This window comes from Amblyomma mixtum, chromosome 10 (assembly GCF_055824585.1).
Source record: "Amblyomma mixtum isolate Tamu chromosome 10, ASM5582458v1, whole genome shotgun sequence".
NCBI lineage: Eukaryota > Metazoa > Arthropoda > Arachnida > Ixodida > Ixodidae > Amblyomma > Amblyomma mixtum.
In genome coordinates this window covers 9439938-9462650 of record NC_143021.1, presented here as the reverse complement: position 1 = coordinate 9462650, position 22713 = coordinate 9439938, and the positions used below count along the sequence as shown (strand labels likewise).

At 51.7% G+C, this 22713-nt stretch overlaps 1 protein-coding gene across 1 annotated transcript in view; it reads right to left on the bottom strand.

Annotated features, from left to right (window-relative positions):
* Positions 1 to 1158: 1158 nt before the first annotated feature.
* Positions 1159 to 22713, bottom strand: part of LOC149325097 (phospholipid-transporting ATPase ABCA3-like) — a 282026-nt gene continuing 260471 nt past the window's right edge. Inside the window, exons 22-23 of the mRNA XM_089564187.1 lie at positions 1564 to 1783; positions 1159 to 1443 (exon numbers count right to left, since the gene is read on the bottom strand). Coding sequence (XP_089420313.1) covers positions 1159 to 1443; positions 1564 to 1783 — 505 coding nt within the window. The remainder of the gene's footprint in view (positions 1444 to 1563; positions 1784 to 22713) is intronic.

Sequence of the window (22713 nt, the reverse complement as noted above, 5' to 3'; positions counted from 1 at the left end):
AGGAGCGGTAAGATACAGCTGTTATGTACTTTCCTCTTGAGGGATATTGGTAAGCTAGCATTCATGATCTGAGAGAACCTGCCATAATCGCTCTAACCCAATTCTTATTCTCTTAGTTATTTTCCTTTCATGATCCGCATCAGCGGCCACTACCTGCCTTAAGTAGACATATTGCCTTACCGCTTCCAGCACCTCGCTACCAATTGTGAACTGTTGTTTCCTTGCTACACTATTGAACAGTACTTTTTCTGCATGCTAATTTTAAGGCCTACCGGTGTGCTCTGCCTGTCTAACTCATTGATCATTCACGATCCTTCTGATCCTGGTGTTCCGAGCATTTGCGTGCCTGCGAAGGCACTCCAGCAAATATGCTTAGGAAACTTGGCATCTCTTGCGCGACACGTGTTCAGGGATCATGTTTTCAATGCCTGATTGTGCTTAAGCATGTTGGAAATGGTATAAATGTTAATTAAATTAACACATGTGCCTCCATGTCTCTTTCACAGGATTGAGAGCGGGAGCGAGGAAAACATTTTATTGGTCACTCCAGTTTAAGGCGGTGGTTCTCCGCTAGACCACAGACGTGCACATTGGAAGGTGAAGGTGCCAGAAAGAGATTGCCCTGCTTTGTAGGCTTTAACGTTTCAGAGAGACCGCAGCCACCCTCGTAACGCTGAGGCTGGGCCGGATTTAGACTGCTGTGCCGACAACCAATTAGAAGTGCTTCCACGACAATGCCAGCGAGTAACGTCCGCGAAGGATACAGGACAAGAATCAGTTTTAACGAAGGGCGATTTAATCAGCAAGCTTATATAATTCTCTTCGATAAACGCTTCGCTCCACAATGCAGGGGAGTAAACAGTTTGAAAATATTCACGAGCTACCAGTCCAGTGCTACATACACGTTGGTGCGGAGCAAGCCCTGGCGGGAATTGAGAACACTTTAAGCGAGCTAACTCAGTCAGTCAACGAGTCAATCAGCGAAAGGTGAAAGTTGTTTAATAATAATAGCGCAGTTCAGAGAGGAAGTCGAGAGATGAGAGTGATTGAGCATTACGCAGAGGGCGTCAGAATATGAACTTCGCGCAGGCTGCGATAGGGGGCGTTAATCCTACGCCAACCGAGTGTGGGGGTGCTGGCGCCGAGAACACAGGCGCGTCAGACGTTGCTGGCCTGCGGCGGTCCAGGGGCCGATGAAACGCCGACGGCGCCCAGCGTCGTCTCCAGTTCACTCGGGGGCCTCATCTTGTCGAAGTACTTGATCTCGATCGTGCCGAAGTCGACCATTTTGCGCTCGCGCGCGTAGCCCAGGTAGATCTCGCCCAGCGACACGTCGTTGACCAGATAGTCGCCGAACTTGAGGCGCCCCTTGAGCGTCTCGAGGCCGTCGAACACGTCGCTCCAGTATATGGACTCGTCGCGGATGCGGAACCAGATCTGGTCCTGTGGGGGAAACGTTCCGGTGAGATGCTAACCTACGCACCCGCGGTGGCCTTAGCGCACCCAGAGAACGCTTCAACGTGAGATCAGCATGCTGAGGACGCTGCATGCAGTCCGACGTACCTTGCGAACCTCGGCGATGACGGAGTTTGGGAACATGTCGCTGACGGAGCGCGAGATGAGCTTGGAGGCCTTCTTGCCGTGCTGCTCGTCGCTCATCTTGATGACCACGTTGCAGCGCTGGCCGCACGTCTGCTTGATGTCCACGGTGCGGCCGAGCACCATGAAGTTGCCGTACGAGAGGATGGCCAGCCGGTCGCAGAATATGTCGCTCTCGGCCATGCTGCACGCGGGCTTCGCGTCATTACAGTGTCCTCTGCTGCCGCGCCTACGCATGTCATCGACGAGCAGTTCTGGAAGCATACAATGCTGCCTTCCAAACTGTGGACAGTTGAACAAAGCCTCCCTCTCTTAGACTGGTTATTCCTAAATATACCGTATACAGTCGACTAAGAGCCGCGCTCCCGAATTGACTACTCGCCCCAAAATTGGGAGCCCATATTATTGGGGAAAAATACCCCAAGAACCACTGCGTGTCCTGTGTGTAGCAATTTTTACGTACGGCATTCTCCCTAGGTAGTTGTCAGGGGATGACGAGGCAAGCTTGCCGGGCTAGTTGGTGTTGCATCATATTGGTGAACAGCTCTTAGACACATGGACGGAGCAGAAAAAACAACGATATATGCGCTTAATTTCAACTTTATTCTAGAGTGCCGCCGAACCACTGATTCAAGACAAACCCCCACCTGGTAAAAGAAGTGTAACACATGCGGCGGCAAGGGGTGACAGAGCAAAGGTAAGACAAGAAAAAATGAAAGGTGCCTCCAGGATCCTACACTAGACTGGACCGCATGTAAAGCTCACTAATCATTACAAAACCGGCAGGGAGAGGGAACCAGAACAGAGTGATAGAAAAACATAGCAAACGCTTCCTTACAACAACCAATAGCTAACACGGATGAATGATTTGACCAAAAAGTTTTTCCTAACAGGGCCAACATGTTGAAATCAAGCAAGAATATAGAGCTAAAAAACGAACACACAAAGCATGGTAAATACATGGAATGACAAGAAGCCAAAAAGTGTTTAAGATGATCGTACATAAGCGATGAAAAATGCACTGGGTAACAAAGCTGAAGCCAACAACATGGCAAAACGAAAAAGATGAGGTGCATTAATCGCTAAAAGTATAAAAATGATGCTAAAATATACACAGCTGACAAGGTTGTGAACGCTAAAAGCTAAACAAAAAGTGGGCGGTAAAATAAGGAACTTACAAGAATGTAAAAACCCGTTGGTAAAGCCAAGACGAGGTCAGACAGAACCAGAGAGAAAGGTAACTTATTCATCCGAGAGTGACACCGAGGGTGTGCTTGCGCATTCACCCTTCAGCGTCAAAATCTTGCCAGCTTTCACTATTTTTCATGTCAGTTTGTTCCGGCACTTTTTAAAAACTCTGGTGTCTTCGAACTGCGAGCAACAAGGCTTCTTGAGGTCAAAATTTAGCCAGCGGGCTGGCAGGTTCCCGAGGGATGTCCCTGATAAATCATTTCTATGTTCCATCGGCCTTTCGTTTGCAGGCATATACAAGTACATCGCCCATCGGCCATACATCACCCTGTTTGGCCGATGTATGCCTAGCCACTGGGTATACAGGCTGTTTCACCGAAGACATTACAAAGTTTTTTTAAAAAAAATAGGCTTCTTGAATTAGAAGAGCGCTTTTTCGGCATAGCATTGTCAGCGGTGTAATACATCAGAGTACAGCTAGGACAAGCTAACTAGCAGACTGATTAACTAATATTGAATAGCTAACTTTTAACTATTACTGTTAGGCTCCTTAATTACTAAAAGAAGTGTAGCCCACCGAAAGTAATATTCATATCTGTTTTTAGAATTTCGAAGACGCGATTGCCTTCGGCGCTGTGACCCAACAAATTTTGGCTATCTCGATTAGTTACGTTAGGTAACTGCCTGCAAGCTTCTCGAAACCCGATGTATTTTGGCGCGATGTAGGCAAAATGTTTTGGGCCAAAGCGCCTAGGTTAACCGGGTTTTCGAAAACTGATAGGGATATTACTTGCGGTGGGCCTTTCAATAATTAAGGAGCCTAACAGTAATAGTTAAAACGTTAACTATTCAATTAGCTAACCACTTGGCTAGTTAGCATGCCTTAGGTGTATTGTGAAGCACTTCACCGCTCACAATGCTATGCTGAAAAAGCTCTCTTCTGACTCGCCCCCACACCTCACCCACTACGCACATCTCTATCTGCCACACCTGTGGCACTCTCAAGCCAACCTATGGACATCCATGCACCCCGAGATGTGCATCTTGCGGGGAAGCTCACCTCACCCAAGACGAGTGGGTCGCCCAGGATGGTTCAGCTCCGAAAGGGATTCCTCAGAACAGCTTTCCCGAAAGCAGATCTCCCCCTCCCCAATGCGCATGAGGACGAGTAAAACGCCGGTCAGCACACGATCCGGGACGACCAAGGGGCTTGGTCCACAGTTGGGAGCACAGGCCTCAAGATCACAGGTGAGCTGGTCAATTGTTGCCTCCTCGGCACCAAGCGCTGAATCTACACAAAACACCCAACTCTGGGCAAAAATATCACGCCTTAAAGCACAACTAGGTAAAAAAAAAAAAAAAAAAACCATCAAGCCCATACCATTCACAAGCTCCGGGAAACCAGTCGCGAAATTCATCAACGCCTGCTCCATTAACGCCCCCACCAAACAATTCGACAGTGACGCAACCTCCCCAAACATCAGCGCCCTTTACTCCTGCTAGGTTAGAATACTTGACGGCATGAAGAAAGATATCTTGAAGACCGTGCTGCAGCAACTCGCAACTCTCAAAATACCAACAAAAATGCAGCAGCAAATGTCCACTTTACAGCAACAGATCTAGCAACACCTAGCTACTATACAACTCCAGCAACAGATGCAGATGTACACCACCCTCAAAACTTGCATAGAGCACCTACCATCAACCATCATGCCGCCCAATAACGCATCGACGCCGCCGCTCCACCCAATTTAAGTCTGGTAGTGGAACTGCCGTTCTTTTCGTCCCAAAGCAGCATCGCTTCTCGAATCCCAGAAGTCATTTGCCTTCAAGAAGTCGGCAAAGAGCCCATCTACATACGAGGCTATCACACGCTCCAGACTCACCTCGCGTCGCAGGTAGCCATCCCGGTCTAGAAAACTTTAGCCGGTACTGCCCATACCCTCAACTCGTTCGAAACCGATCATCAGCTCATCTAAATTATTCCCCGAAAGGCGCGTAAGCAGAGTACGTTGATCATTAATGTGTAGTCCCCTTCAACAAAAACAGGCTGCGTTTAGCCCCCTTCTCTCGGAATGTCACCGCATAGCCCAACGCAATTGTCTCGTGGTACTTGGCGACTTTAATGCTCCTCACACCGCCTGGGCTTACCGAGTCGTTACAGCCAAGGGGATCACCCTCCTGGATGCCATGGACGCCGCACACCTTACCATAATAACCGACATCTCAGTCCCCACAACACTAGGTAATAGTGTCTCCCGTGACACCTCTACGGATCTCAATTTCACTAAGAATGTCCCCCGCCCTACCTTGGTTAACCTAGGGGGCAATCCTAGAGAGCAATCATTACATACCCTCAATTAGCATATTTTACCAACAGCACCGGATGCCCCTCGGTATCATCAAGATCACCAATTGGGAAGCCTACATAGCCGTGGCTCCAAATTCCAGCTCTATTACTGATATCGCGTCGTGGACCCACGTCCTCTGTGACATCCATCAGTCGCACACAAAAACCCTCCAACAGACCGTTGACAACCGCGAAGTCGACCCCCATCACCTCTACCTCTGGGAGGGCAGGCATGGCCAGCTGAAGAGATGGCGCCGACAACGACATCATAGCACCCTCTAAAAGCGCATAGCACAGCTTTCCTTTAGGCCCAGGAATACGCAACGCAACTATCCACCCAAAACTGGCATCAGTTTTGCGACTCCCTCAGTGGCACGCTCAGTGCTTACAAAACACGGGCCATACTGCGCAGCCTTCTACATCTTGAAGCAACAAAGGCGCCTCCAGGAACTCGATGCGCCCATCACTTATGAAGAGGTCTTCGCAGCTGTCTGCGATTGTAGCCGCTCTAGTACCTCAGGTACCGACAAAATCACTTTTGCTATGGTACGCAACCTCTCAAGACCTCATTGGAAACACGCAGAAATGATACTCATCCCCAAACCCAACAAGCCATCCTGCCCCTGTGCTCTCAGGCCCACATCGCTCAGCTCCTGCTTAGGCAAGCTATACAAGCGAAGCTATACGAGCGAATCATACAAACACACCTGCGTAACTATATTTAAGACCATAATCTCTTTCCTCCTTTTATGCTCGGTTTTCGACCAGGTCTTTCGACGCAGGACGCCTTTCTTCTCCTCAAACATGAAGTCCTCACGGGGACACCTCCCGGCGGAGAGCACCTTCTCCCAACACTTGACGCCGTGGGCGCTGTGAGGATCGTGGGAGATTGCAGGTTGTATTTTACATAAACACAAAAGTACAAACAATAAACGAGGCGGCTTTTATCGGAAGGGAAACCAATTTCAGTATGAGCGTGACAAGAGGAAAGGAACAAGAGAGCAACGCAATGACACACGGGAAAAGCACACGGGGGAACAGAACAAAATGCTTACGAAAAATACAGGAAAAAGAAAGTCAAAGAGGAAAGTCACACTACTTGTCTCTTATTCGAGCAACGAGCGGGGAGGACTGGCTGGGTGTCGGGCAGTCAGGGAGTCTCTGGGCGTTCCAATGTCGATGTAACGCTACCGCAGCGTCGGCGTCCGTGGCTCCCAGCACGATTCCCAGGTCTGGTATCCCGGAAAGGCCACGTAGGCACCAGAGGCGGCCTGTGTGGAGCAGCCGACGGATGGACGGAGAAGAGTGGCGCCTGGGCCTGGTGGTTGAGGCTCTCGACGATGGATGTCCAGGTCTGGTGGCCCGGACGTCTGCGGCTAAGGCCCAAGCCCGGAACTCGGGGAGCCAGCAGAACTCGTCCACGTCCGCCGCCCACCGCGCTCTTCTCTTCTCTGCCCCGTAATCCTCTTCTACCTGTCCCGGCGTTCCCCTCCGCACGCGCTCCTCGTGCTTTGTCTTCTTCTCCTCACGAACGACGCTGGGTGGCGCTATCTCCTTACAGAAGGCCCCCTCTTCGGAAGTTTTCTCCAAGGGAAAGAACTCAACTTCAGGAGAGCGACACCAGACGCGTTCGACGATCGCAACACAGAACACCGCACCACAGCGCGCACACTACACGCCACACATAATTCGATGGTCGTCAATGCTCGAAGCGTCCACAGACATTCGCACACACAGCACAGAGAGCACATGGAAAGTCAACGTAAAGCGTCCATAGAGGGTGAAGAAACACGGAAGCCATAGAAAGTAGGTAGCGGAGACTCAAAAACAAACATGAGCAAACACAGACAATACAAGAACAGGTGTGGGCTAAATTCTTCTGTATTCCATTCTTCACATCAAACCACTTCACCGTCCCGAGAACTTTTTCAGTTAGTACTTCCGTTTTCCTTTGTGAAACCGTTTCCTCCAAACCGACCTCGGTTTCCACCATGATTTTACATGTTCCCGTCCTATGATGTTATTCACTCTGTTCTCCCCTGCCTTCGACACAGTCCGCTGACACATATCACACGATCTGACATAACTCTTTACGTCAGCCTGTACACCGGGCCAGTAAAACTCACTGAGCACCCTAGCTATTGTTTGCCGTATTCCTTGATGGCCGGACAATGCACTCTTATGCGCCAACTTAAGAACTAGCGTGCGTAAGCCCTTCGGTACCACCGCTTGCTCAACGACTCGGCCAGGACACACTTGGTATGTTCGGAAAAGAACACCGTCATCCGTGTCAAAAGAGTGGGCGGTCTGTCCCTTGCCACGAAATATTTGCCCTAACTTCCTGCGACACACCTCTAAGGTCGGGTCTTCTTCCTGTTTGAGGCGAAACTCCGGCCGTGACAAGTGGAGTGTGTTCAGAGTGGGGCTTTTACTACTCTCTGAAACCTTTGCTGTCACCGTAAGGGAAGGAACATCGACCGAACTCGTCATGGCAAGGGAAACTGCCTGATCAGTTAGAACTGGCGGGTCGACCGAGAATGGAGGTTTAGCGCCAGGGACATTGCCTATTATGATGTCGTACAGGGGTGTAGACAAGCACCGCGCGATGGCCTTACCCGAAAAGTATGGTGAAGAAATCAGCACCTCCGCTTCCGGAACTTCTACACGGGTCCCATTGGCCAAGAATAATGTAGCCTTTTTCCCTGTAAGTGCCGCTGCCGGTACAAGGGACTCACGCACAACAATGCCGGTGCTGCCCGTATCCCGTAATACCGAACCAGGCTGGCCGAACACCTCGCCGTGCCCCACGGGCATAGCAGTTTCCACAGGGGTGGAAGGACAGACCATCTCCCCCAACTGGCCCTCTACGCGCGTTACCACTGCAGGGTTATCGGGATGTGAATATCGAGGTGTCATGCAACAGGCGGACTCCTCACGATCTCCTGGTCTCTTAGCTTTGCATGACTGGGCATCATGTCCTACCTCGCGGCACCAGGTGCAATACAATTGCTTCGGCTTTGTCCGACAATCCGACGCCTTGTGCCCAGTCTTCTCGCAAAGAAAACATCGAAGACGGGATTGTGAACGTGAAACCTCGTCCTTGGCTTTAACTATCGTGTGCTTACCCTCCTCTTTAAAGAGCAACAAGTTATTTTGCCGCTGTGCTTCGAGAAAATGATCGGCAGCCTCCGCCAGCTTGGAAACTGTCTCGCTCTCCTGCTCACGTAAGAAAAGGGCTAAACGAGAATGACAGTTGTTCAGAAATTGCTCGCTCACGACCATCTCGCGAACCACCTCAAAAGTGCGGCCTTCTCCCCGCATCTCGACCCAACGGTCAAAGAAACTAAACAACCTGGCAGCATATTGCGAGGCCGTTTCTCCATCCTGGGGCTTGCTCTGGCGAAACTTCTCTCGGTACCCTTCCGCGGTGAACCTAAACCTCTGAAGCAATGCAAGCTTCGCTTTGTCATAATCCACGGAATCCTCAGGCGAGAGCCGACCGAAGACCCGAAGTGCTTCGCCGCCAAGGCACAAGCTCAACGCCGTTGCCCATTTTTCTTTTGGCCAACCCTGCCCCGTGGCCACGTGCTCAAACCTCTTTAAGTAGGCATCGAGGTCATCCCGCGCTTCATTGAACTGTGGTATGAGGCTGTGCGGGTTAATGGAGCTGGTCGATGAGACGCTACGCTCTCCACGGTCACTCGGAGGATTTGCGCCACCCTCCATGAGCCTTATCTGTAGCTGCAAGTTCCGCGCCTCTAACTCCAATTTCTGTTTCTCCGTCTCTAAATTCCGTGCCTCTAATTCCAATTTCTGCTTTGCAGCTTCACGCTCCGTCTCTAAATTCCCTGCCTCTAACTCCAATTTCTGCTCCGCAGCTTCACGCTCAGCGGCTCTCTCTTCCCGTGCCTTACGAAGCTCGTCCTCCACCCACGCTCGTAACTCCGCGCCGCCCAAGCCCATGCGCTCTCCTAAAGCAACCAAATCTGACGCGCTCATGCTGTGCCTAAATTAACACACCAGGCAAAGAAATAAAAACCGACCTCGTCCTCTCGTGGACGCCAAATTTGTGAGGATCGTGGGAGATTGCAGGTTGTATTTTACATAAACACAAAAGTACAAACAATAAACGAGGCGGCTTTTATCGGAAAGGAAACCAATTTCAGTATGAGCGTGACAAAAGGAAAGGAACAAGAGAGCAACGCAATGACACACGGGGGAACAGAACAAAATGCTTACGAAAAATACAGGAAAAAGAAAGTCAAAGAGGAAAGTCACACTACTTGTCTCTTATTCGAGCAACGAGCGGGGAGGACTGGCTGGGTGTCGGGCAGTCAGGGAGTCTCTGGGCGTTCCAATGTCGATGTAACGCTACCGCAGCGTCGGCGTCCGTGGCTCCCAGCACGATTCCCAGGTCTGGTATCCCGGAAAGGCCACGTAGGCACCAGAGGCGGCCTGTGTGGAGCAGCCGACGGATGGACGGAGAAGAGTGGCGCCTGGGCCTGGTGGTTGAGGCTCTCGACGATGGATGTCCAGGTCTGGTGGCCCGGACGTCTGCGGCTAAGGCCCAAGCCCGGAACTCGGGGAGCCAGCAGAACTCGTCCACGTCCGTCGCCCACCGCGCTCTTCTCTTCTCTGCCCCGTAATCCTCTTCTACCTGTCCCGGCGTTCCCCTCCGCACGCGCTCCTCGTGCTTTGTCTTCTTCTCCTCACGAACGACGCTGGGTGGCGCTATCTTCTTACAGGCGCCTTTGACATGTCCCACTCTGCAATCCTAGAAGGTATGAATCCGATACACTGCGAGTCTCGCACGTTCCAATATATCCTATGGGGATACACAAATACGCTCTGTTCTCGCTTCGGCGAGCGCGGCTTCGGCCGCTTCTTTTTGAGCAGCGTCCGCTCCGGCGGACGCAGTTGTTGCTGCGACGCGCGTCTTTTCTTTCCTTTTTCTCTTTCCTCTGATCTTTTAACTCTCCTCTATCTGCACGTGGCAGCGGTGGTGGCTTGGCTAGAGCCAGTAGCAGGCCCGTGCAATTTCCTCTTCATCCTTCTCTCAGTCACAACAACAACAACAATACGCTGCCCCATAGTAACGGCCGCGCATAAATATCACGCGATATTATGCGCGCGCCGTTCGGAAGGTTTTCGAGGGAGGGCACTCATGCCGCCCGCGCTTCCTTTCACGCCCCGCGGCGGCACTGTAGCGGAGACTTTCCTTCTTTCCCCTCTTAGAAAGAAGATACCTCTCCACAGCCCAGGAGGAGGCGCGTTTTTCCCGAGGCTCGCTGGTCTTCTGGCGGGAGCGTGCACACGCACGGATCAGAGATCTGCCACGGAGACCGCTGCCCTTCCCTTATCACCCGGCCACCGCGTGTGACTTGTCTGCTGCGCGCCGTGAGCGAGGAGACACGCGATGTGAGTGGAACCTTCCTCCCCCATCATTTCGCGTGCGTCCTCCCCTTTTGCGCTTTTCACCCCCGTACATCAGCGGAACACTCCCTCGTTACAGTGGTATTGTTGTGGCTGTTTTGCAACGCTCGGGAGCAATAAACGCTCATCCGAGTAGAATACTCGTGTTTGTACTCTGTGGCCCGAACCCAGTGCGGTGGCGACTTACCGCACCACGGGTTGTTGGTCACAGCTCTGACTGCTAGGGCTGGCACGCTGGTGCTAGAAAGCGACAACTACTTCTAGCCCTTTAAACGTCATTACAAGAATAACGGCCATAATCGCCACCTTCCTCACTATCCGCACAGCCACGACAGGCATCGGATCTATTAGATCGTCTCCCTTCCAAACACCTGACAAGGGCACTCCACAAGGTGCTGCGCTATCACCACTCCTGTTCAATACAGCTATGGCTGCTCTCGCCCACAAGCTCTCTACAATCTCCGACATCGAATATACCATATATGCGGATGAGATCACTATCGTGTCCACCTGAGGTTCTCTCGACGCAAAAGAGCAAGCCCTACAAACAGGGGGGACACCCAACTGCGCGGGTACGCGGACGTGCTCTGCATGGGCTCCGGGAATCGTCAGTGTTCTTGACCGGAAAACCCCAGTTTAATGGAAAGTGTTCATTGGATGTGTTCCGTGAAGTTACGAGGACCATCTGGACACCAATTGTATCTCTGTGAGTAGAATAGTTTTCCACTTACGGGACATTGAAATCTTGAGGCGGCGAGAGCCACGCTACACCTAACGCCGACGTAGCGTCGGCCGTGGCCGAAGCAGGAGACGCATGGGCTTCGCTGGCCCTACCGGGGCTGAGCAGCCTCGACGGCGGCATGGCATCAGCATCGACTGCGGCACATATTACGGCCCCGGTTATTGAAAATAACCCGGGTACGGACCAGCCCCAAGCCGTGGAGCTTGCAAGCACCAACAACGCTGGAGCTACGAGGGGACCGCAAGAACAACCAAGAGTCTACCCAGTCAACGAGACCCCGTGGCGAGTGATGAAGGAATTAGTGTAGCGCAGAGCCCAGAAGGATAGGAAAGCTACCGGTCAGGCAAGTACACCTTCGGAGGCAAACAAGACTCCAGTGGGAACGAGCGAGCCACAGCAGCAGAAACCTGGGACGCCGGGACCGAACGCCATGGTCCCGAACGCGCCACCGGCGTCCGCTGCAAACAACCAACTGAAGACACTCCCTGGTAACAGCGAGATTTCGTACAGCTCCCGAAAGGAGGATACAAAATCGTATTCCGACCGAAGAGCCACAACCTAAGAGTGGGAGATTTCAAGCCCAGCGATTACATACAAGCCCTGGTGAAAGAATGCAACCTGGTCTACATCGGCGACATGCTTGTCGCGGTGAAAGCCATCTCAAACATAATAATAGTCCGGACGCCAGATGGCGCGAAGGCAGAAGCTCTGCAAAAGACGAGGAAGTTGTGCCTCGGAGACAAAAAATTCGAGTTCAATGCCTACTGCTCCACGGCGGAGGGAATTGTCCGGGGTGTGGTGCATGGAGTGATGGCCGGCACCACGCAAGACGTCCTAATGAACCACATCCAAGTAGCAACGCCGGGAATTCGTGCAGTCTACGCAAGAATGCTCGGGAAGTCAGAGTCGGCGCTCATCGCGTTCGACGGACCGAGGTTGCCCAAGACAGTCGCAGTGATGGGAGGACTGTACAGAGTTTACCCTTACCAACCTACGAAGCAGGTGTGCCTCAGATGCCACCTGCAGGGGCACCGATCAGACGTCTGCCCGGAACCAGAACCCATTCCGCAGTGTCCTAGATGCAAACGTGCCAACGTCGACGGACATGAGTGTGGGGAGCCCAGGTGTGAGTGGTGCGGCGAAGCTCACGCCACGGGCGATATAGGATGTAAGAGACGTCTCAAGCGGAAAGTCCAGCAGAACCAGCAAGGCAAGAAAAAAGAAAGCAGTTACCACGGTGGCCACAGGCCGCGGTGGTTCGACAGCGAGGAAGCCGAAACGAAAGAAAAGAACGGATCTTCGAGATCTGCGTCTCGGAACAGGCGCGGCGGCAGCAGAAGCCGAACGCCGTTCTTCAAAGAGGGAGACTTTCTGGGGTTAGCAGACGCGAGAACCACCGACCACGGTGGCGACAACGCCTGGGGTTCGAGGGAATGCTCATGGCGCTTCCGCATCTAAACAGAAGACCAAGCAGTCCAAGAAGGTGAGTGAGTCTAGGAGCGAGTCTCCAGTCTATCCCACTGCTCTAGACTATTCGATACAGGCTAGATTCGAAGCTCTAGAAAAAACAAACAGGGAACTTAGAGAGGAAAATGAACGACTAAAAAGGAGGCTCTAGTTTATAGAACAGCGACAACAAAGAGAAGAAAATGATACAAACCGAGGAAAAGTACACGGAGTACAATCGCCCACGACGAAAACAAGCACGCAGGGGCCAGCAGCCGTACAACCGCAAGTAAGGGAAGAAATAGATGCTACTATACCACTACACCAAATACAGGAGCAACAGAAAACAGTCTTGACGACGCTGGAACAAATCATGAGCAGACTGAACGCGACCGATAAGAGATTGGCAGAACTGTTCAGGAGACAAAACAAGAGAGCACCGGAACAGGTCGACCTAAACGAAAGCGCGAAGATCTTTGCGGCGCAGCAGTAGTGTCACATCATGGCTAACGCAAAAGAAAAATTTACAATATGGCAATGGAACTGTAGAGGATTTCGAAAAATAACCGGTTTCAACATACATGTATTGGAGCATAAACACCCTCTCACTGTAATAGCCCTGCAAGAAACTAACACTTCGCCGAAGATAGTCGGTTACGACACCATAGTAGATGAAAGATTTATAAAAGTGGCCATTTTATGTCAGAAGGGGGTCACTACGCACAAGCACACGACACCAGAAGAAGATATAGAACACCTTTCAATAGAGGTAATACCTAAGAAGCGCGGGGAGAAGAGCCTATTCGTACTTAACATATATTCACCACCGCGCAAGAAGAGACATGACTTCAGAGAAATCATAACAGCGGTGATCGGCCTGGTAAAACAAAACCACCTTGTGATTGTAGGAGATTTCAATGCTCCGCACAAAGAGTGGGGCTACAAGATGAATACAAAGAAAGGAAAAACCATCCTAGATGGAGTGGACACGCACGGACTGGAAATCGTTACCGATAGCAGATACCCTACTAGGGTCGGAAACAGCGTTTCAAGAGACACTAGCCCTGATTTGACCATCATAGGAAATATCCTAGACTACGAATGGTCTAACACCGGGGAGCAGTTCGGAAGTGACCACTACGTAATTCAAACGCAAATTAAACTTACAAGGTTCAGCACCATCCAGAGAAAGACAAAAATCACAGATTGGAAAAAATTCCGTGAACAGTTGGAGAATGACGCCGGAAGAACTGCGATAACGGACATCGAAAAGTGGACCAAACGACTACGGGAGGTCCACAGAGACAATACTACGGAGCTAGAGGTCACCGATGAATTTCCACGTGCGGATAAACGATTGCTACATCTTTGGGAGGCTCGTAGGGGGCTGACGAAAAGATGGAAGAAACAAAAACGTAACAGGAAATTGAGACTCAGAATAGCTCAAATCAATAAGGAGATAGAAGACCACACTGCAAACTTATTTAGAGATAATTGGCATCAAATTTGCAATGAACTAAACGGCAACTTGGGTAGCGCTAAAACATGGGCGCTGCTCAGGCACCTCATAGACCCGACAAAATCGAAAAGAGAAAACAGCAAAACGATAGAACGTATCACGCACAATTTTCAGGGAACGGACGCCCAGATTACAGATTTTCTTTGGTCCAGGTACGTCGGAAGCACGCAGGTGCCACCCTGCACCATGGTATATTCAGGGACAAGGACCTCGAAGCTGGATGAACCGATAAAAGACTACGAGGTATACGCGGCTGCCAGGTCATTCACAAGGAACACAACACCGGGAAAAGATCAAGTAACAAATTCAATTATCAGAAACCTTAGTGATGACCAAATCGAAAGCCTGACTGGACTAATCAACGAGCACTGGGAAAGGGGCACGGTCCCGGTGGAGTGGAAACACGCTGAGATTATCGTGGTACCTAAACCAGGAAAAACACCCAGTTTAGAGAACCTTAGGCCCATTTCACTAACTTCATGCCTCGATAAACTATACGAGAAAGTGGTCAAGACTAGACTGAGCATTTACATGGAGGACAACGGTCTGTTTCCGGATACCATGTTCGGGTTCAGAACGGGGCTCTCCACGCAAGACGTGATGCTCCAGTTAAGAGACACGGTACTAAAACAAATATCGGGCACTCGAGAAGGCGTAATCTTGGCCGTAGACCTCAAGGGGGCCTTCGACAACATCGGCCACAATGCCATTCTCACAGAACTCTCGGCAACAAACTGTGGGGAGAGGATCTTCGCATACGTAAAGGCCTTCCTGTCTAACAGAACAGCAACGATCGGCATTCAACAACATTAGGTCAGAAAAGAAGACGACGCCAAACAGAGGGACGCCACAAGGATCCATCATCTAACCTTTGCTCTTTAACACAGCAATGATTGGATTAACTAGGAGACTGAAAAACATCAAAGATGTAGAACATTCAATTTATGCGGACGACATCACAGTGTGGACGACAAAAGGATCGACGGGAAACAAGCAAGAAATATTGCAAAGAGCGGCGGATGAGATCGGTCAATTTGCTTTATTTAGTGGGATGCAGTGCTCCCCAGAAAAATCAGAATTTATTAGACTTCACAAAAATAAAGAGGACAGGGGAACGATAGAATTAGAGATAGATGGACAACCCGTAAGGAGGACAAATAAGCTTCGCATCTTGGGAATGTGGCTGCAGGAGAAAGGCAAACGGGACCATACCATCCAGCTCTTGGAACACTCCACGAAACAGATATGCAGGATGTTAAGCCGGATTACGAACAAGAGAAAAGGGGTGAAGGAGAGAGATGCCTTACGGATCACTTCTGCGCTCATCATACCGAGGATGACGTACGCGCTTCCGTACCTACAACCTAACAAAGGGGAAAAGAACAAACTGGAAACATGCATCAGAAGGGCGTATAAGCAAGCTTTAGGCGTCGTGACCTGCGCCTCGACAGAGAAGCTGATGAACATGGGGGTGTACGGCACCTATGAGGAGCACAGCGAAACCATGCTCAGATTTCAAATGGAAAGACTTAAAAGAACAGCCGCTGGCTGCGCACAACTGGTCAAGCTAGGATACCCGGCAGAAGACGAGGGCGAAGACAAGACAGACATTGACAGCCAAATTAGGAGCACTTTCTTGGTTAAACCAGTGCCCAGAAACATGGACCCCAAGAACCACGAAGGAAGACGGGCGGCGAGATCATTGGAGTTGGACAGGTTCCTAAAGAAGAAACAGATTGTTCTGTATGTTGACGCGTCCAAGTACAGAACGAAGGAAAACGCTAGGGCGGTAGCAGTAGTGAACGCCAATGGGAATATAGTTACTGGTGCATCAGTGCGCACAAGGACAACACAAGCAGCGGAAGAGATCGCCATAGCTCTAGCCCTGACTGAAGCCAATCGGCAGAGACTGAGTTACTGGATAGCGACGGATTCTCAGGCTGCAGCAAGGGCATACAGAGATGGAAGGATCGGCCGAAAAGCGCGAGTATCCTCTTCGAACAAAAACAACACAGACATGGATCAAACAACACAAGCATTCAACACACCATCATTTGGGTCCCTGACACTGGGGTTGAGGGAAATCTCATGGCAGACACCGTTGTCCGAGGGTTCACGAACCGGAGGGCGGGTTTGCCGGTCGAACCCTTCAGCACGCCAGAATCTTACGGGGAGGCAATGAAGGCGTTGTTGGGAGCGCGCAAGAAGTACTCGGCTCCGGCGGATATCCTCGACAGAGAGCAGGCCACCACGCTCAGACGACTACAAACAGACACCTACCCAAGCAGAGCCATGTATCACAAAATGTGGCCGAACAGATACGCGAAAGAGTGCGTGTGGTGTCGAGGCTACGCCACAACGTACCACGCCACCTGGGGCTGCGAAAAAAGCCCTTTACTACCAAAGGTAAATAGCCCTAGTCTAGAGCAGTGGGAGGCCCTCCTGGCTGACTCCGACCCGAGCACACAGCTTATGCTGGTGACGAGGGCCAAGGCAGCGGCGGAGGCCAACGGGATCCTGGACTAGGGAAGACCGACCACTGAAGCTCCACATCTAGCTATCCCCATCCCTCTACTCCCTAACTCTTCCTTTTGAAAAAATAAACAAATAAATGTTTTGACTACTACTACTACAAACAGCCATCACTGCGGTCGAGCATTTTGTCCAACCAGTTGTATGCAACGTGCACCGGAGAAATAGGAAACGACCCGTATTCATGGTCCCTGCTATCATCCCCGCGGCCAAATCAGGGTCCAAATTCGCAACCACCCAGTAGAAGAAAAATCACTTATCCGAGTGCTTGGCCTCTGGGTCCAGCATGACGGCAAGCCCACCCACACCACTGCCACTCTACGCACGTCCGTGCTCAATATAGCTCGTGTGGTACGAAGTATCGGTGGACAACGCAAGAGTATGCGCGAGGACGACACAGTCCCCCTCGTCACTGTCCTGGCCATCAGTCGAATCCAGTATGGTCTCCCATCCCACAATACTGACCGCACCGCCGATAGTAGGATCGATATCCTCATCGGTACCTTCTTTAAAACCACTCTGGGCCTCCCCATGTGTACATCCGCGACTAGGCTGCTTGCACTCGGAGTTCACAACGCGTTTGCGCAAATCCAGGAGGCTGCTCTCAACCCTTAACAGACTCGTCTCCTCATCACCTCAGCGGGAAGGGTTACCCTTTCAAGAATAGGCGACCCGCAAAGACCATGACCACCAGGACGATGGCCCTGACTGGAATTCTTCCCAATGCTATCTCTACTTTACACGGACCCTATCCCTCGGAACATGAACCACAAGTCACAGGCCCCCCGTCGTCAGGCCCGTCTTCGCAGCCACTGTAAGCAATACGGCCAGGACACCTCGGCTATGTATGTGGATGCGACTTCATATGCCTGCGCTGGTGTCACGCCAACAGCCCTTATCTCGGAGCGTCCTACACGGCATCGGATCCGGCGGCCGCAAAACCATTTGCAACAGCGATCACCATCAAGACGACCGACACCCAACACCACGGCACCCACATTTTTACAGACTCCGAAGCTACCAGCAGAGCCAATACGAATGGACGTATCCCACGCACGGCTCTCCCCGTTCTGGGCGGCCATCTCCAATATGATCATGCCATCACCTGGGTCCTCCCAGGACATGCAGATCTGGAAGGCAATATCAGAGCAGGTGCCCTGGCTCGAGGTTATACCGACAGAGCGGGGCATACTGACTCTTACTCTCTACCCACTCTCAACCCACTTCTTGCAGCCTAGAGACCCTCCGCATAAATAGGCGCCTCCATCCCCGGCCCCATAGGAAAGTTTACCCGGCGGACTCCTACCACTAAAGACGCATACAAACACTCAATTTCCCTAATCTCCCCCACCTACACCGCATTCACCACAAATTACAGGAAGATACATGGCCGTGGTGTGGAGATATTCCGATATTCATAAACATTACATGGACATGCTCGGCTAAACCGAACCACTTCAAGCCGCCCAACGCGGCGCAGGAGCAGTGTACGGTGACGCTGGCCAGCGGCACCCTGGAAGACCAGGAGGTGTTGGTCGCCATCGCCGAAGCGTCGGCGGAAGCCACTGGAGTCTTGGACTGAGGACCCCACCCACTATCCGCTCCAGTCTCATTTTTACAAATAATTGTTTATTCTCTCTCTCTCTTTCTCAAAACAAAAAGACTATTTTTAAAAGTTATGTAAAGCTTAGGTGAAACCGTCTATAAACCTTGTGGAATACGGTCGAAGTTAAGCGCATATGCCGTCGTGCTTTGTGTTCCGTCCGTGTGTCTAAGCGCTGTTGACCAATAAGGTCATGAGTACTGCCTCCTGCTGTTATTATCACCATCAGCTTGCAGCGCACACCATTGGGTGGCTGTGTGCCACTTAAAGCAGAATTCCGACTAAATTTGAGTGGGCGGCAACAGCCGAACACGAGGTGAAGTGACATGATCGGGCCGCAAAATTGGTGAATTGGTTTTCTGAGGAAAGGAAATGGCGCAGTATCTGTCACATATATCGGCGGACACCTGAACCGCGCCGTAAGGGAAGAGAGGAAGGTTGGAGTGAAAGAAGAAAGAGAGAAAGAGGAGCTGTAGTGGAGGTCTCCGGAATAATTTCGTCCACCTGGGGATCTTTAACGTGCACTGACATCGCACAGCGCACGGGCGCCACTTGCGTTTCGCCTCCATCGAAACGCGGCCGCCGCCGTCGGGTTCGAACCCGGGTACTCCGGCTGGGTAGACGAGCGCCTTGCCACTGAGCCACCGAGGCGAGACGCCTTCCCGGGTTTTCAGCCAGGCGCTCAACGCGGAGACGACAGGGCGGAGCGGTCACCCGCGATGTTTCCCATTGAGCGGTGGTGGTGGTGATGAAAAACATTTATAATGCAATAAATATTTACAGAGAGGTGATTGGGGTAGGCCCTATTGGCCCTTTCCCCTAACAATACTAGGTGGAGCCCCTATTCCGGGGCCCCATTGGCAAGCAACGCCGCCCGCGTCCGGTGAACCAAGGCCTTTTGGGTCTTTAGGTCCTGACAGCCGAGCAGGGCCGCCTCCCAGTCCTCTCTGGTGGTGTTGGTGTTGGGGGGGATAGATGGGTTTGACTGACACGCCCAAACCATGTGGAAGGTGTCAGCCACCTCCCCACAGAACTGGCACGCGCCATCAAAGGATGTATTGAAATGTTTAAGCACCGCCGGGCACAGTACAGTGTTAGTAAGAATTTTGATGAGGAGGCGCTCGTCAGCGCGATCCAGACCCTTACAAGGGGCCGGGTAGCGCCGGTGCTCCTCCTTGTAGTAATCGGTGATTTGTTTGAATGTAATGGCCAGATTGTCTGATTGGGAGTACCCTTCCAAGGACAGGGAGATAGCCCGGGGAGAGAGTGCGCGGGCGGCCTGATCGGCCTGTTCGTTTCCCTGGAGCGTGGAGTTGGATCTTCAGATCGACAGCTATATTCCAGTATGCGCCAGGCAAGCGGGGGAGCCCAGCCTAACTCGTAGTTCCGACAGGCCCCTCGCGAGTCGGTGATGATGTGTTTCGACTTGGGAGTAGTGAGAGCAAGAGCAATGGCAATCTCCTCCGCGTGTGTTGCGCTGTAGGCTTTGAAAGTGAGCCCGTTGACTGTGTTTGTGTTGTGTACGACTGCGGCCGTGTACCACACCCCGTGGTGTGGGCCGGCAACGTCCACGTAATACACATGTTGTTGGTTACCATAGTATCGCGCCAACGCTTCCGCGCGCGCCTGGCGACGACCGCTATGGTCTTCTGTGGACATGTTGCGGGGAAGGGGTCGGACCCGGAGGGCGCGTCTCCAGGGTTCTGGCACTCTCTCCCTTTCCTCAATATGGTAGTCATGTTTGATGTGTAGCCGGTCCAAGAGGCGGCTACCGGACGTGGTCTGTGCAAGACGCGTGTATTGGTTGACTAAGTGGGCCTCTCGAAGCTCCCGAAATGTGTTCACCACGCCCAAGGCCAGAAGTCGCTGGTTGGACGTGGTGACCGGGAGGTCGAGAGCCCGCTTGATGACTTTCCGGTGGATGACCTCCAGTTGATCATCATCATGTTTGCGCAGGTGCAAGTAGGGGGTTGAGTAGAGGATTCTACTCGTTACGAAAGCATGGGCAAGCCGCAGTGCATCCTTGCTTCGTAATCCGCCCCGCTTGTTGGAGACCCGGCGGACCATGCGGCCCACCTGGTCTCCCACCGTGCGAAGTTTGGCTAGGGTGGTGTCGACTCTGCGTTGGTGGTGTATGAAGAGACCAAGGACGCGGATCTCCTTGGACTCCCGGATCGGTCCCGAGGGGAGACTGATGCAAAGCGGAGTTGTGTCCCGAGGGGAGGGACGTATGTGCACAAATTCTGATTTAGACGGGGCGCTCTGGAGTCCGCAGTAGGCCGCGTAGTCGTCGACTAGGGTCGCCGCTGCTTGCAGGCAGGATTCCATGTGGCCCAGGTTACCTTGCGTGGCCCAGATTGTAATGTCATCCGCATAAAGAGCATGATGTATCCCGGGCAAATCGTCCGGACGAGTTCAAGCTCCAGATAGGCATCACAGATCACTGCATTCGAGCGCGCCGGAGACACGCGCCGTTATGGACGGCAGGAGGGAGGGCACAAGCCACCTCTGAGTGCGCCAGGCCTGCCTGTTCTCGAGTTTAGACGAACAGCCTATCCGCGCCGCTCTTGACACCGTCTGAGGATCACCATGCTTCCTGGTGATTGCAGTGGCAGTGTTAAGGTGCTATGTTCGCCGACAGCAGAGCTACGAGGACTACGAGAGGCCCTTTGCAAGCAGTCGTGCTGTTGTTCTTATCAAAATTATCATCAGCCTGACTGCGCCCACTTCAGGGCAAAGGCCTCTCCTATGTCTCTCCAGTTAACCCCGTCCTGTGCCAGTTGCGACCACCCTATCTCCGCAAAGTTAATCTCATCCGCCCACCTAACTTTCTGCCGCCCCCTGCTACGCTTGCCTTCTCCTGGAATCCACTCTGTTGCCCTTAAGGACCAGCGGTTATCTTGCCTTTCCATTACTTGCCCTGCCGAAGCACATTTCTTCCTCTTGATTTCAACTAGGATATCATTAAGCCGCGTTTGTTCCCTCACCTACACTTACCACTTTGCTTTCCACAGCTCGCTGCGTTGTCCTCAACTTAACCTTAACCCTCCTCGTTAGCCTCCGCGTTTTTGATACAGTTTTATTTGTGAACTCATAATCATCCATGCTATCTTTCACCTCTCGCTAGAAATGGGCTACGACCTCACGTGTCAATAAAAATTGTGTAGAGACACTTAAGACTGATTACATGTGGGAATTGCGAAAGCATTAGTTTTTAAAGTTAGTTTTTTCTGAGAGATGGTTCGTCTGCATGCTTTCTTGTGTACGAAGTCCAGCACAAGTTCGGAACTTCGAGCTGCACAGTGCCTTGGCGACGACACTCGCCGCGGTCTCCCATCCATGGAGCACGCTACAGCGCCTTTGTCATGGAGGAAAAAAAAACTAGGAGGAAGCATGACGTCAAGCGCTCAGCCTCTGCAAGCCATCCTCCTCTGACGCCACTGCCGAGGGCCCTTTTGCGCACTGACTCTTGGGAAATAGGGCCTCCACAGTTACCAGACTGCCAACCAGCTTAGATTGGGGTGCATTAGTGAACGTCCGTGCTCCGATGTAGCACAGAAGCGCAACGCCACACAACTAAAGAGCGAAACCGAAACCGAAATCCGGCTAAGCTACCGCAGCCTTGTCATGTGAGGGCCTATTTCCTATGATGCTTGCCATTACATTTTTGATGACTAGGCTTCAAGGTTATGACGTCACGCTCCCTCCTAGTTTCGTTTAATGGGACCAGTAAAGCTGTCTCATTAAAACGGTTCTGCTCCTGAAATAAACGCTGGCTCGCAGCACCTGCGGCCCCAAAACCATTGCAAAGCACGACAGCGGCTAAGAAGAGCATTGATGCAGCTCATCTGATGGTGGATTTTGAATCTTTGGCGTGTGATGTTCCCGGATGCTAGAAGGAATTTTCAGTGAAGTAGATGTAACCGAAGCTGACTTAATTTTCGAGCGTGGCGAGAAGCCATTCCGAGCAGCGACGGCCGCGATAGCAATGAGGAAATTGCAACGTAGTACCCGCAAATGGGGTGTCTGACACAATGTGAGCCTGCATAGTACAATTAAGTAGGTTCGACAGAAAATAGCTAACCTGAAAAATGCCGCTCTTGTGAGAGGACTGCACCCCGCCAAAAACACGAAAACAAGCGCGGCTTTTAGTGGAGTGTATACGGTATGTACGTCTGTATTTTTATTTTTGCTACACTAAGTGTCCAACTGGCCTCTTTCTCGGCGGAAAACCAGGAGGCTTTCCTTCTCAGAGGCATAATGGGTCTCTCTAGATTAACTACAAACACAGCGCGGCG